At 47.3% G+C, this 15,595-nt stretch overlaps 1 protein-coding gene across 1 annotated transcript in view; it reads left to right on the top strand.

Annotated features, from left to right (window-relative positions):
* Positions 1–15,376, top strand: part of LOC106549956 (regulator of G protein signaling 12) — a 32,483-nt gene extending 17,107 nt beyond the window's left edge. The window contains 14 exon segments of the mRNA XM_087724878.1: positions 14–183; positions 1,448–1,540; positions 2,258–2,372; positions 2,375–2,400; positions 2,881–3,060; positions 3,996–4,149; positions 5,689–5,765; positions 6,424–6,538; positions 6,541–6,623; positions 8,091–8,164; positions 9,212–9,338; positions 10,272–10,366; positions 11,367–11,439; positions 14,951–15,376. Coding sequence (XP_087581004.1) covers positions 14–183; positions 1,448–1,540; positions 2,258–2,372; positions 2,375–2,400; positions 2,881–3,060; positions 3,996–4,149; positions 5,689–5,765; positions 6,424–6,538; positions 6,541–6,623; positions 8,091–8,164; positions 9,212–9,338; positions 10,272–10,366; positions 11,367–11,439; positions 14,951–15,121 — 1,553 coding nt within the window. The 3' untranslated portion in view covers positions 15,122–15,376.
* Positions 15,377–15,595: the final 219 nt, after the last annotated feature.

Genomic DNA, 15,595 nt, shown 5'->3' with positions numbered 1-15,595 from the left:
GACGTTCCCGCAGAGCTGAATCATAGCAACTTGAAAGATGGCGCCAGTGACACCAGCCTCAGCAGCAATGCCAGTCTGCCCAGTGTCCAAAGCTGCCAACGACAGCGGGAGAGAAGAGTTGCCAGTTGGGCTGTTTCCTTTGAGCGGCTTCTTCAGGATCCACTTGGTATTCGATATTTTTCTGTAAGCAACGGAGCAACGGCTCAGCCGCGGTTTTGGGGTTGGCGTTATCGCAAACGGAGTGCGTGCTGAACAAACAGATTAGCAGAGTTGGGAGGGATCTTGCAGGTCATCTAGTCCAACCCACTGCCCAAGCAGGAGGCCCTACCTGGGATCAAACTCACAACCTCCGGATTGTGAGGCGAGAGTTCCACCTCTAGGCCAATGTCTAACCCTAATCCTGGTGGTGTCTAAGAGGGCATGGCCAGCCTGGAATATCCCGGACAATCCCCCCTAGGCTGGTCTTCTCTGACCTCGGGCAAACACGGCAAGATGGAATGGGAGTCACAGGCCTTAGGGAAGGAAGGAAGGAAGGAAGGAAGGAAGGAAGGAAGGAAGGAAGGAAGGAAGGAAGGAAGGAAGGCTCTGCCCAGGTGCTCATGACCTTGGTTGGAAGAAATGCCATCTGTAGATTTTAGATTTAGATTTTATTTATTTGTGATTTATTTAGATGTCTATGGAGCTTCTCCATCATCCAGGTCATGGTTGTCCCAAAGGTGCTTTTTCAAGACACGTGGGCATCGCAGCTTCAGGAATGTCTGGATGTTCCTGTTTGTCTAGATCTCTTTGGGGAGGGGTCTTGTTTGAAAAGAGAAACTCATTGTGTGACATGCATGCACACCCACACCCCCTTCTTAATCCTTCGTGCCACGAGATGGGCAGATGGAGCCAACCCGGAGATTCCCCTCCATTTTTATGCCTGTATATGGGCCAGTAATATGGTTGTCTCCTTCGGGGGCCATCACAAGTATGGTGGCCCCATCATCCTTCTCAGTGGTGGGATCCTACTGGTGTCAGGGTTCCAAATAGCAAATAAATAACTCAAATAAATAACACCTCCGAGGGTAGACAATCCTCAAAGTTCCAATTTATGAAGAAAGCCATGTTGGCACATCTGGGAAAACCCGTATCTGAAAGCTTCCCAGTTCTCCCCCCCCAGTTGAAAGTTCAAGATCTTGCCTCCACACCCACAAGTCCATCCCATGGTCCAATCAACCATTGCCACGAAGGAAGTTTCCTCCCATCTACATCCATCCAGGTGCTGGGGAAAGGTGACCTTGACATCCCGAGGAGGAATGTCATTATGGCTACCTACCTAGACTTTGAAAGAGACACAAGAGGGTCCCTTGTCTGGAAGATGCTTCAGGGTTTGAGACCTGGTGGGCTTTTGGAAGGTCCTTGGGACATTTCCCCTCAGCGTGGTTTTTAATTCCTCTTTCCCACCTAGGATTTTTTACGGAAGGAATTTAGTGAAGAAAACATACTGTTTTGGCAGGCCTGCGAATATTTTAACCACATACCTGCTCACGACAAAAATGAGGTACGTCCATACGGTCAAATGCCTTTTTCCCCCCTCTTTTTTTCTGTTCATTTTGAAACAAACCTACAATAAATTCTGGCCGTTCAAACACTTTTGGAAAAAGTCCGAGGTGGGGAGGGGGAGAATCAGGGAGGAGAAAGGAGCCACACACACCCGGGGGAAGGAGAAGATAGCTAATCCTTGACTTGCAACAGCCCATTTAGTGACGGTTCAAATTTACCACGCCAGTGTGACCTGTGATAATTTTTCGCACGACTTTCGTGGCATCCCCATGATCATAATTCAGATGCTTGGCAACGGTCTCGTATTTATGCAGTCTTGGGGGGGGGGGTCACATGATCCCCTTTGTGACCGCCTGAACCAGGGAAGCCATGGAAGCCAATGGAAAATATGGTCATAGGTCCCTTCCCCTCCCCAGTGCCGTTGTGGCGGTCACTAAATGAAACTGTTGTAAGTCGAGGTCGGCCTGTATCACGGCTGCCATAATTCCTGCGTAAAAGGTAAAGGTTCCCCTCCTTGCAAATCTGTGCTAGCCGTTCCCGACTCTAGGGGGCGGTGCTCATCTCCGTTTCAAAGCCGAAGAGCCAGCGCTGTCCGAAGACGTCTCCGGGGTCATGTGGCCAGCGGGACTCGACGCCGAAGGCTCACGGAACGTTGTTACTTCTCTTAATTCCTACACGCTTCCCTTTTTTAACGTCCTTTCTTCTTGCTTCGCAGCTTTCATTCCGAGCGCAGGAGATCTTTAATAAATATTTATGCAGCAAAGCTACGACTCCGGTCAATATCGACAGCCAAGTCCAGCTGGCGGACGATGTCCTGACTGCACCGCATCCAATATGTTCAAAGATCAGCAGCTTCAGGTACCGTCGGAAATCTGAACAGTCCCCTTCCGCTGGTTGAATGGCCCCTCCCAGAGGAAATAAAAGAGGAGCGAAAGGGGAGTGGAGTTTGCAGGAGACAATCAATTTGCTTAATTGATTTGTGACTCTCCCGGACTCCTGGCCAAGTTTTGCAGATGTCGGCCTGGCAGCTCTCCAAGCCAGATAAGGTCTGTGACTGTAAATCCTCCCTTGAAAGGCTTTGCTGGATGCGAATGAACAGAATTCACAGGAAATTAATAAAACGGGTTGTTGTTTTTTGTTGGGGCCAGGAGTTTGCTTCATGCTCTCGGGAAGCCTCGGTCAGAACACTCTCCTTTAGCTACTCCAATTTCCCCCCGAAATATTTATTTATTTTATTTTATTCCCATCCCGGGGGACAAGTTCTGCCACTTTGGAAACTGGTATTCGCTGCAGCGTGGGGTGAATTCTGCCTTAATAGAACTCCGTTTCGTCCGTTAGATCTTCAATTTGATGAAATTCGACAGCTACGCACGCTTTCTGAAGTCTCCGTTTTACCAAGAATGTGTTTTAGCCGAAGTGGAAGGCCGCCCGGTCTCCGATCCGCAATGGGTCCCAAGCAGCCCTACTCAGAAGTCCAGTTTCGGTCCGGATATGTTCCCTGTTTCCACTCCCAGAAAGGTATCTATTTTTTTAGGCTGTGCGGTTGAAAAGAGACTGAATTCTTGCTGGTGTGGAATAGAATAGAATAACTTCATTGTCACTTTGAAGGTCCACTAACTGGCATGCATTAAAACGAAATTTCATGGCATCCAGATCTCAAAGGGTCACTGCCTCCAATATACGCTTCGGGCAAACCGGTAGTGGCGGGTGGCGGGAGACTCCGCCCACCCGCCCAGACGTCACCACGGGCGCCCCGCGCGAACTGGTAGCGTAGGTAACTGGATTTCACGCCTGCTGCAAAGTGTGTATGTCTGTGGGACTGAAAGTTGTTTGGGAAGAAGAGGACGCGGAGGCAGCAGAACCAGCCAAATATAAGCACCGGTCTGGTGAAAGGGGTTCCACCACAAATCCGCGAAGCCCTTATCCGCGGAGACATAAGCGCGAAGACTAATTCGCGCCGTTCTAAGCGCTAAGGAAAAACGCGACCCTACCGCGATGACATAATCGCGGAGGGCAAATTTGCGCATTCCCAAGCACTCAGTACCCTAAACCTAACCCTAAACCTAACCCTAAACCTCACCCTAAACCTAACCCTAAACCTAACCCTAAAACAAACCCCTAAACCTAACCCTTAACCTAACCCTAAACCTCACCCTAAACCTAACCCTAAACCTAACCCTAATCCTAACCCTAAACCTAACCCTAAAACAAACCTCTAAACCTAATCCTAACCCTTACCTTAATTGAAGTCGGCTTTCTGCCACGCCGCCGTTTTAAAGCGCCCTTCTGTTGCCGCGCTGTTGTCGCGGCGGTGATGACGCGCGGTGATGACATCGCGGGTTTAGCGCCGCGATTTCATCACCGCGATTTTGACGAGCGCAGTTTTGTCGTGCCACTGGCGAAAGGAAGAAACCATCGCGGAAAGTGATTTTTAACATTGCACTTGTTGGTAGTTAGGTGGAAAAGCCAAGTCCGGCCGCTCCTTAAATGAAGAATCTGGAGAAGAAGACGGCGAGAAGAAGAAAAAGGGAACGTTCTTCTCCTGGTCGAGAAGCAGGAGTCTGGGGAGATCGCAGAAGAAGAAGGAGAACGGCAACTGTCTCAAAGGTGGGTTCTAACATCCGAAGGTAAAAGCTTTGCGGGGGGAGAGAAAAGGATGGGTGGATGGATTCTAAGAGACGGAGGAAGAAGGAGAGAAGGAAGGATAGGAAGAGAAGGATGGACGGAAGGCTTCTGTGAGAGAAAGAAAAGAAGGAAGAAGGAAGGAGAGAAAGAAAGAGAAAGAGAAGGAAAGAAGGAAGGAGAGAGGAAGAAAAGGATGGATGGAAGGATTCCGAGGGAGAGGAAGAAAGAAGGAAAATGAATGAAAGAGAAGGAGAGAAAGAAAGAGAAGGAAAGAAGGAAGGAGAGGGGAAGAAAGGGAGGGATGAAAGGAAGGAGGAAGGAAGGATAGGAAGAGAAGGATGGATGGAAGGTTTCTGTGAGAGAAAGAAAAGAAGGAAGGAGAGAAAGAGAAAGAGAAGTTAAGAAGGGAGGAGAGAGGAAGAAAAGGATGGATGGAAGGATTCTGAGAGGAAGGAAGGAAGATGAATGAAAGAGAAGGAGAGAAAGAAGGAGAGGAGAAGAAAGGGAGGGATGAAAGGAAGGAGGAAGGAAGGATAGGAAGAGAAGGATGGATGGAAGGCTTCTGTGAGAGAAAGAAAAGAAGGAAGAAGGAAGGAGAGAAAGAGAAAGAGAAGGAAAGAAGGAAGGAGAGAGGAAGAAAAGGATGGATGGAAGGATTCCGAGGGAGAGGAACGAAAGAAGGAAAATGAATGAAAGAGAAGGAGAGAAAGAAAGAGAAGGAAAGAAAGGAGAGGAGAAGAAAGGGAGGGATGAAAGGAAGGAGGAAGGAAGGGCAGGAAGAGAAGGATGGATGGAAGGCTTCTGTGAGAGAGAGAAAGGAAGGAAGAAGGAAGGAGAGAAAGAAAGAGAAAGAGAAGGAAAGAAGGGAGAGGAAGAAAAGAATGGATGGAAGGATTTTGAGAGAGAGGAAGGAAGGAAGATGAATGAAAGAGAAGGAAGGGGAGAAAGAAAGAAAGAAGGAAAGAAGGAAGGAGAGGGGAAGAAAGGGAGGGAGGAAGGGATGAAAGGAAGGAGGAAGGAAGGAAAGCTGAGTGAAGAAGGAAAGAAGCAAGGAAGGGAGGGAAAATTCAGCTTGCTAAGCAAGACATTTGCTAAGGGAGTTTTGCCACGTTTTACAACCTTTCTTGCCACCATTGTTAAGTGAATCACCGCAGTTGATAAGTTACTAACAAGGTTGTTAAGTGAATCTGGCTTCCCCCTTGGAAGAAGGTCGCAAAAGGGGACCACACGTGAGCCCCCGGGGGCACTGCCACTGTCATAAACGCAAACCGCTTGTATATGGAGATGGAAGGGAGAGTTAGAAAATATATCCAGAATTCCAGTCCTTTTTGGTCCAATTTTGGAGTCCGAATACTTTTGTTGCGCTTAGAGAATTAAAACCGCTGGAGTCTTAAATCGAGATTCCCTTCAGAGATTGAAGCGCAGAAATCGCGGGAAAAGCTGATTTAAGACCTTCCGAGGAGGATTGTGAGGTTTTTAAGCCCAGCTAATAGAGACCTCTGACTTAATATTTCTCCCCAGAATCTCCTCAGTCGGGCGAACTCTCCTACAGACAAAAATCTCAAGATTCCTTATCTTCGGCTGCCAGTCTGGAAATGGTAAGATTTGGCGTTTTGGATGGGAAATATGCCTTAGGACAGTGTTTCTCAACCTTGGCAACTTGAAGATGTCCAGACTTCAACTCCCAGAATTCCCCAGCCAGCATTCGCTGGGAGCTGAAGTCCGGACATCTTCAAGTTGCCAAGGTTGAGAAACACTGTCCTAGCCACTGTCTTTCCACTGAAGAGGATGAAGGTATCTGAGGCTTTAAATCAGTGTTTCTCAACCTTGGCAACTTGAAGATGTCCGGAATTCAACTCCCAGAATTCCCCAGCCAGCATTCTGTTGTTATAGAAATGTCTAGTCAATAAGGTAAAGGTTCCCCTCGCACATGCGTGCTAGTCGTTCCTGACTCTAGGGGGCGGTGCTCATCTCCGTTTCAAAGCCGAAGAGCCAGCACTGTCCGAAGACGTCTCCGTGGTCATGTGGCCGGCATGACTCAACGCCTGAAGGTGCACGGAACGCTGCTCCCTTCCCACCAAAGGTGGTTCCTATTTTTCTACTTGCATTTTTTCCATGCTTTCGAACTGCTAGGTTGGCAGAAGCTGGGACAAGTCACGGGAGCTCCCTCCGTTAAGCAGCGCTAGGCCCCACTGTACTTTGTTTAAATCCCCCGCTCGATTTACCCAGCAGATCCGTAACGCTTTCTCTTCAAAGGGCGAGCCCTGCCGACCCTCGGGACCTCCCGCCGCCAAAGAGAAGCCCCCCAAGTGTTGCCACATCCACCTCCCCGACGGCTCCACCTCCGTTATGCCTGTCAGAGGCGGGTTCTCCTCAAAGAGGCGCTCTCCGACTTCTGCGAAAGGCAGCGGATCAGCATGGCTGCCGTCGACCTCTTTTTAATTGGCGGCGATAAGGTACTTCACCCTCCTGGGACTTTTTAAATATATATATATATATATATATATTCATTTTTAGGCTACATTTTTCCAAGAGGGAGGCAGAGGTTAGCGATAGCGATAGCATTTGGACTTACATACCACCCCAATAGCCTCCAAGGCCCCTTCCAGCTCTATTCTGATTGATTGATTGATTGATTGATTGATTGATATTGTTTAGGGTTTCCTGCTTGAGCAGGGGTTGGACTAGAAGACCTCCAAGGTCCCTTCCAGCTCTATTCTGATTGATTGATTGATTGATTGATTGACATTGTTTTAGGGTCTCCTGCTTGAGCAGGGGGCTGGACTAGAAGACCTCCAAGGTCCCTTCCAGCTCTATTCTGATTGATTGATTGAAATTGTTTAGGGTCTCCTGCTTGAGCAGGGGGCTGGACTAGAAGACCTCCAAGGTCCCTTCCAGCTCTATTCTGATTGATTGATTGAAATTGTTTAGGGCCTCCTGGTTGAGCATGGGGTTGGACTAGAAGACCTCCAAGGTCCCTTCCAGCTCTATTCTGATTGATTAATTGATTGATTGATTGATTGATTGATTGATTGATTGATTGATATTGTTTAGAGTCTCCTGCTTGAGCAGGGGGCTGGATTAGAAGACCTCCAAGGTCCCTTCCAGCTCTATTCTGATTGATTGATTGATTGATTGACATTGTTTAGGGTCTCCTGCTTGAGCAGGGGGCTGGACTAGAAGACCTCCAAGGTCCCTTCCAGCTCTATTCTGATTGATTGATTGAAATTGTTTAGGGTCTCCTGCTTGAGCAGGGGGCTGGAGTAGAAGACCTCCAAGGTCCCTTCCAGCTCTATTCTGATTGATTGATTGATTGATTGAAATTGTTTTAGAATCTCCTGCTTGAGCAGGGGGCTGGACTAGAAGACCTCCACGGTCCCTTCAAGCTCTATTCTGATTGATTGATTGATTGATTGAAATTGTTTAGAGTCTCCTGCTTGAACAGGGGGCTGGACTCCAAGGTCCCTTCCAGCTCTATTCTGATTGATTGATTGATTGATTGATTGACATTGTTTAGGGTCTCCTGCTTGAGCAGGGGGCTGGACTAGAAGACCTCCAAGGTCCCTTCCAGCTCTGTTCTGATTGATTGGTTGATTGATTGATTGATTGACATTGTTTAGGGTCCCCTGCTTGAGCAGGGGGCTGGACTAGAAGACCTCCAAGGTCCTTTCCAGCTCTATTCTGACTGATTGAAACGATGACCAAATTGCATTATTTATTTTTGTAATAGTTCCAACGGGGTTTAAATTAAATGGAAAGAAAACCAATAACCGATCAGAAACCTCTGCTGAAGGCATCTCCAGGTGTTTTCTCTGGAGTAAAAGTCTCTACTCTTCAAGGGGCAATGAAAGTTCTCGGTTTGTTAACTCATTTCACCCATCAAGCGTGACGTTAAATGTGATTCCGTCCTTCTCTGTCGGCAGCCACTCGTATTGCAGCAGGACAGCAGCATTCTGGATTCCCAAACCCTCCGCTTAGAAAAAAGGACGTTGTTTCGGTAAGACCAGAAACCTGCTCCGACCCCCTTGTCACTCCCTTACGACCATTTTTCACACTTACGACCGTGGCTGCGTCCCCCATGGTCATGTGATCAAAATCCAGGAGCTTAGCAACCAGTTCACATTTAATTTTTTTTTTTTTTAACAACCCCGTAATCCCTTGCGGGGTGGAATCTGGGCAACTGAAGTTTTTTTTTTTTTACTGGCCAGATGCCTTTCTTGTTGCCAATGCGGAGTTTTGTTCAGCAGATATATATTCTTCATTGTGCCCAGAGAGAGAGAGAGATATCTGCCTCTACCTAGGATCAAACTCACAGCCTCCTGATTGTGAGCTCCGCCTCTAGGCCACCGCACCACTCCTAACGCATCTCAGTTCACATTTACGACGGTTGCAATATCAGATTCTCCTTAACAACTGAATTATTAAGTACGGTAGTCCTCAACTTATAACGGTTCACTTAAGTGAGCCGAGGCGGCGCAGTGGTTAAATGCAGCACTGCAGGCTACTTCAGCTAACTGCAGTTCTGCAGTTCGGCTGTTCAAATCCCACCAGGCTCAAGGTTGACCCAGCCTTCCATCCTTCCGAGGTGGGTAAAATGAGGACCCGGATTGTTGTTGGGGGCAATATGCTGACTCTGTAAACCGCTTAGAGAGGGCTGAAAGCCCTATGAAGCGGTATATAAGTCTAACTGCTATTGCTAATTATTAAGTACGGTAGTCCTCAACTTATAACGGTTCACTTAACTGACCGTTCAAAGTCACAACAACACTGAAAAAAAAGTGGTATATGGCCAATTTTCACACCCCACAACCTTTGTAGCATCTCCACGGCCTGGTAATCAAAATTTAGATGCTCGGCTCATTGGCAAGCACTGGTTCGTACTTATGACGGTTTCGGTATCCTAAGGTTGGATAAGTAAGGGTGAGAAAAACGGTCTTAAGTCGCTTTTTTGTCAAAATCAAGTTGCAATTTCGACTGGTCGTTAAATGAGCTGTCGTAAGTCGAGGAGTAGCTATATTCACTCCGGTTTGTCTATCCGTTTCAGGCTTGATCTGCTCCCTATAAACAGGTCGGTTGGTTTAAAGGCTAAACCCACCAAGCCAGTCACGGAAGTCCTGCGCCCAGTCGTGGCAAAATACGGACTGAACCTGAATAATCTCGTGGCCCGACTAGTAAGTCATTCCTTGAACTGAAATAGGTTTTGTGTTTGTTTGTTTTTAGAGATTTTAATGTTACGGCGTTTTCCTTTACGATAAATAAAGGTCTCCAACCCCATTTGTCATTAAGAGACACACTAATCTCACCAATGGGAGATTAAAGCAGTTTTTATTCCTTCTCCTCTACGTGCATATTTTATAGAATTCCAGATTCTGCGTGTTAAGTTTTAATTCCTTGATACACCGTATTTTTCTTTTCTTTTTTTATTGAAAATTTTTAAAAAATATTTACAAATAAATACCTCCCTCACCCACACTTCCCCCCCCCGCGCCCATCTCCCCCCCCTTCCCCCCCAACTTCCCAGAGCAAATACAGGGTATAAATTACAGAGCCGAGGTGGCGCAGTGGTTAAATGCAGCACTGCAGGCTATAAGACGCACCCAAATTTTCAGCCTCTTTTAAGAGGGGAGGAAGGTGCGTCTTATACTCCAAAAATACGGTGTTTTTTAAAAATTCACCTTGGTACCCCCTGAATTTGAGCAGCTTGCAATACACCGGACAGTATAGAAGCGAGAAATAAAGCCAAAGCAGATGTTGTGGCCTGCAAGCTGCCCGCACCCCCCCCCAAACAGCTGGATCAGAGGAATAGAAGGCGGTGGGGGGGGGTCAGGATCAGCATCAAGGCAACCTGGGACCTCTGAGGGCGTAAGAGGGAACGGAGCTGGCAGAGAGGAAGAGAGAGGCGGGGGCCGGGCCGTCCGTCAGTCCTCAGATGGCGAGTCACACACACACACACACACACACACACACACACACACACACCAGGTCTGGAGTGGCTGAATCCAAATCCCGATTGCTTTATTCGCGCTAACTCACGGTTACGGTGCTGGCCACAAATTCAGTTCCTTTAAAACCACCATATATTTTTTTTCTGAATTTGATGACAGAACGGCGAGCAAGAACCCTTAGATCTCGGGGCTCCCATCTCCAGCCTTGATGGACAGAGGGTGGTTCTGGAAGAGAAGATTTCGAAAAAGGGAAAGGTAAGCACTTGTGTTAAAATCCTCTTTTGCTAAATCGGGATCGGGCGTGATCCAGCCGAATAACCCAGCCGCTGAATTCAGGACCAAGTAAAGTGTCCCGAGTACAGGCAGCCCTCGACTTACGACCACCATTTTCTTTCTTGTTAAGTGAGACCTTTGTTTAAGTGGCTTTTGACACACGTTACAGCCTTTCCTTGCCTCCGTTCTTACGCGAGTCGCTGCAGAAGCTAATTAGTAACGCACTTCTTTGGTGAATCACTGCAGTGGGTAAGTTAGTACCACGGTCGTTAAGTGAATCTGGCTTCCCCCATGGACTTTGCTGATCAGAAGGCCGCAAAAGGGGATCACATGATCCCGGGACCCTTCTTTTTTTTAGTCATTTAACGACCCCGTAATCCCCTTGTGGGGCGGAATCTGGGCAACTGAATGGAGCTAGGATAGTGTTTACTGGCCAGATGCCTTTCCCTGTTGCCAGTGCGGAGTTTTGTTCGGCAGATAGATTCTCGTTGAGAGAGAAATATCTGCCTCTACCTCTAGGATCGAACTCAACAACCTCTCGATCGCGAGGCGAGAGCTCCACCACACCACTCACCCCGGGACACCATAACGGTCCTGTGGCCACTATGAACCAGTTGCCAAGGGCCTGAATTCGAATCATGCGATCGCAGGGAGGCTGCAAAGGCTGTAACTTATGAAAAAGGACCCTGGGTCATTTTTCTCACTGCCGATGTGACTTTGGTCACCAAATAAACTGTCGTAAGCCGAGAACTACCAGTGCTCTTCAGAGGCATTTCAAGTAGCCCAGGCGGTGGGAAGAAGGGGGTGAAAATTAACCCTTAAGAAAGAGGTCCTTTTGTCCCTGGTGCCAATCGGCGCCCCCAAAACCCACTCATCAAGCGACGGCCATGATCTTTCGTGACCAGCCCCTCTTAGACGGTAAGCGTGTTGGCCAGGAAGCGTCTGGTTTTGGAAAAAAAGAATTAAATTTCTATCGTTCACAGACAAGGGGAAAGCCGCGTCCTTAAAACACACTGTGCCTGTAACTTCTAATGCAGGAAATCAAGCACTCGCAGTAAGTTTTCTTCAATTATTCGAAACCCCCGTGATTACACGCACCCACCCACCCTCCTTTTCAACATTTTCTTCCCAAAATGAAGAGCGTTGGATGGGTAGAGAGTCCCATGTTTTCTTTGTGCTAGTTCTTTATTGTTATGTTTGCATTCCGGGGCTCCTCCCGTTCAACCCTTCAATACGTGACATTTATTTATTTGTTTGTTTGTTTGTTTGTTTGTTTGTTTATTAAATATATTTATATGCTGCCCAATCCCGAAGGACTCCGGGCGGCTTACACAAAATATAAGAAAAAAACACATAACGATAAAAGAAAACAATTTGAAAACGACAAACACCCTCGTACATTCATTCTAGTCGGGGCCGGACCTCAACGGTGAGGTCAACAGCCCCAGGCCTGCCGGAACAGCCGAGTTTTTACGGCTTTCCTGAAGGCCATGAGAGTGGGTAAGGTCCGGATTTCCGGGGGGAGCTGATTCCAAAGAGTCGGAGCAGCCACAGAGAAGGCTCTCCTCCGAGGGGCCCGCCAGCCGACACTGTTTGGCTGACGGCATCTGAAGGAGGCCAATCTGTGGGATCTTACTGGCCGCTGGGAGGTATGTGGCAGCAGGCGGTCTCGAAGGGTTATGGGTTCATCACCGGAGAGTTTACACAAGAACATTTTACAGAATCTAGAAGAACAGAGTTGGAAGGGACCTCGGAGGTCTTCTAGTCTGACCCCCCCTGCTCAGGCAGGAAAGCCTTTAACGTTTCAGACAAACGGCTGTCCAATCTCTTCTTTAAAACCAGTGTTGGAGCATTCACAACTTCTGGAGGCCAGTTCCCTTCCCACCAAAGGTGGTCCCTGTTTTTCTACTTGCATTTTTACGTGCTTTCAAACTGCTAGGTTGGCAGAAGCTGGGACAAGTCACGGGAGCTCACTCCATTACGCGGAGCTAGGGGATTCGAACCGCCGACTTTTCTGATCGACAAGCTCAGCATCCTAGCCGCCACATCCCCAGAGAATTGTTTAGTTTTGCTCAAAAACTCTTTATAGCCTTCCCCTCCTCTTCCCATCAATCTAACTCTTGATTCGATGCGTAGAAGCCACGTAACTGAAACGCATCTCCTCCTTGCCAACCCAGAAGTGTGCGTCCATCGTGACTATTCTTGTGAAATTTTCTTTTTTCACTTCCTGCAAAAGGGGATTCCAAAAAAATTGTTTCCAAGGAGAAGAAGCAAAAAGGCTTTTCAGAGACCAATAATCTGGAGCGAACAAAGTCCCTTGTCTATTTTGGCATCTTGTTTCTTGATTTTCTTCCAAAGTAATTGTGGTAGCGATAACAACCTCCTGCTGGCCTGGACATTTCCATGCTGCCTCTGAAAATGTGGATTTTTTTTTGCCTAGCTCTTTTGATAAAGCCTCTTTCTTTCTTTCTTTCTTTCTTTCTTTCTTTCTTTCTTTCTTTCTTTCTTTCTTTCTTTCTGTAATTTTAATTGCAAAGACAGTGACGCATCAGGATAATAATTACATATAAAGCCAAGCCAATGAAAAGTTAATAGTAAATCTTAACACACAAGCTAGTAACTATAACAATAATATAACAACAGTAATTATAGTAGTGTGACGAAAAAGAGTAACGAAAAAGAGCTTTAAGTAAACTTCTACTTACATTAGCCTATTTACAATTTTCCCCCTTACCATAGTTCCTAGTTTTATACATCTTTATTTTCCATGCTAACAATTATTGACATTGGTAAACTTATTCTCCCCTCTCATTTCTACCTCTCGTCTCTTATCCAGTCGTAAAATTTATTCCGTGTCCGATAATATTTCGAGTCTTCTTTATCTTTGATTTTTAAGGTTAATCTATCCATTTCAGCACAGTTCCCAGATTTTTCCTAATTATATCGTCATCTGATGGGGTGTTCCCATTTCCCCAATATCTAGCATATATGATTCTTGCTGCCGTCAATATATGTAACATTAAATATATGATTGTTTTGTCATACTTTTCCGATAGTATACCTAACAGACATGTTTCTGGTTTAAACTCAATATGTTGCTCAGTTATCGTTTCCAACCAATTATGATTCTCCCCCCCCCCCCCCCAAGTAAATTCCTTGCTTTCCTCCACCTCCACCACATGTGATTGCAGATTCCTTGGATCTGGTTGCATTTCCAACATTTGGCGGAGGAATTCTTATACCTTTTTTGCCAATCTGGCAGGTGTCATCGGTCATCTGCTGCTTCCCCCGTGGGCTTCTTCTCTTCCTCCATCTTCCGAGTCTTTACACCGCCCCGGGTTCGGGTCTGCGTTGGGGCTCAGGACCCCACACAGCACCCCGAAGGTCAGGATAGCTGGAGAAGTATTTTAATGGAGATTCGGGTTAATGTCAGGGTTCCGAATAGCATCCAAAAGTAAATCAGGAGTCCAATATTGCTCAAAGTTCCCAATTTATGAAGAGAGCCATGTTGGCACATCTGGGGAAACCTGAATCTGAAAGCGTCCAGGTTTTCCCCACCCAGTTGAAAGTTCAAGATCTTGCCCCCCCACACCCACAAGTCCATCCCATGGTTCAATCTTCCACTTCCATGCTGGCAGTTCCACCCATCCAGTTCCGGTCAAGTGTAGAGGTTCAGAGATAAAGGATGACCTCGGCTTTCTAGAAAGAATGTTGTTATGGCTACATAGCATCTAACTCCATACAATTCCCCCTCCCATTTTCCCACAATAGAAAGTGCATAGTAGAATAATAGAAACTGTGGCAGGCCTGGCAGCAGATGCCACCTGTAAAACATTTTATATAGGTTTTCTTAAATACAGCCAGTCTTTTCCTGAATGACTCCCAGTGGCACCTGCTGAAGTCCCTAATTTCTCTCTGGAAAAGACTGGGAAATACAGAAGTTCCTGATTTTAAACAAAAATGTCAGCGTGAGGCTCGGAAAATTGAGGGGGCGGGAGGGGGAAAGAAAGAAGAGGGAAAAGTAAGAAAGAAGAGTATCTCACAGAAGGAGCCAAAATATGATTTGCTTGAGGTGTTAAAAGGAGTGGACAGCTGACCCTACCTTTGGCCAGAGTTAGGATTAGGGTTAAGAGTTTCTGTACGGTCTCTGTATTACTAAATCTTCATGTTGGGGTGACAGGCTCAGGTGGGGCATTTACAGAGGGGGGGGTTGGAAATGATGGAAGACCCAAGAACCATCATCATCATCTTCTTTTAATGACCCCCTTAATCCCTTGCGGTGCGGAGTCTGGGCAACTGAATAGAGTTGAGTGTTTACTGGCCGGATGCTGTTCCCTGTCACCAATGCCGAGTTTTGTCCAGCAGATATATCTGCCTCTACCTAGGATCGAACTCACAGCCTCCTGGTTGTGAGGCAAGAGCTCCACCTCTAGGCCATCGCACCCCTCTTAAGGGAGATCCAAGAATGTCCGGGCCAAAGTCCCCGGATTACATATTTGGCTGTTTGTTCCTCCGCGCGGCCGTCGTGCCGAGGTAATTTGTGTTCCCTTTGGCTTCCCCTATAGGGCGAAGGAAGACCTGTTGGAAAGCACAATTCTTTTAAATTAAAAGGCGAGTCGGGGAAAAGCTCTCGAGCCCCAAGACAAGACGGCCTTGCTCAGACCGAAAAAAACACACGCCAGCATTTGAATTTGGAAGAAGCAGAGGGTATGTCATTTTTAAAATATATGCAGTAGTGTGTTGTCTCGTCCACCGTGGTGACCAAAGTGGAGTGTGTTTTATCTGTTCCGGCCGTGTGTATTGGCGATCCAATAAACTTCATCCATTCTGAAGTTAACGTTCCTGTGTCGGTGGAAGTGTCTGGGATGAATGGGGAAGACGTCGGAGCTCGGCCACGCCCCGCTCCTGGCACTCACTCGCTTCGTCTGTTAAGTGAGCTCCTGCCGTGCGCTGGGTGGAGGCTGGGGCGGGGATTCGGTGATCCACTCACGGGACACTCTTGGCCATGCTAGAATTATTCTTGGTTCCCCAACTCAACCCATCATCTAGGACAGTGCTGTCAAGTCTATTTCATTGAGGGTTGTGTTTCACCTCAGGGTGGGCATGGCCAGCTCGATGTCACTCGTGTTGGGGATGCCGGTGGTGGCCCGAGTGCTCTGTCAGCAAAAACAGGCTCCTGAGCTCCGTTTTCGGCTGCGGCAGCCTCCTGC

This window comes from Thamnophis sirtalis, unplaced genomic scaffold (genome assembly GCF_051295495.1).
Source record: "Thamnophis sirtalis isolate CommonGarterSnake01/CBP01778 unplaced genomic scaffold, rThaSir2_p1.2 scaffold_10, whole genome shotgun sequence".
Classification (NCBI taxonomy): Eukaryota; Metazoa; Chordata; class Lepidosauria; order Squamata; family Natricidae; genus Thamnophis; species Thamnophis sirtalis.
Note: the sequence above shows the minus strand (reverse complement) of the source record. Positions and strands in the feature narration are given on the sequence as shown.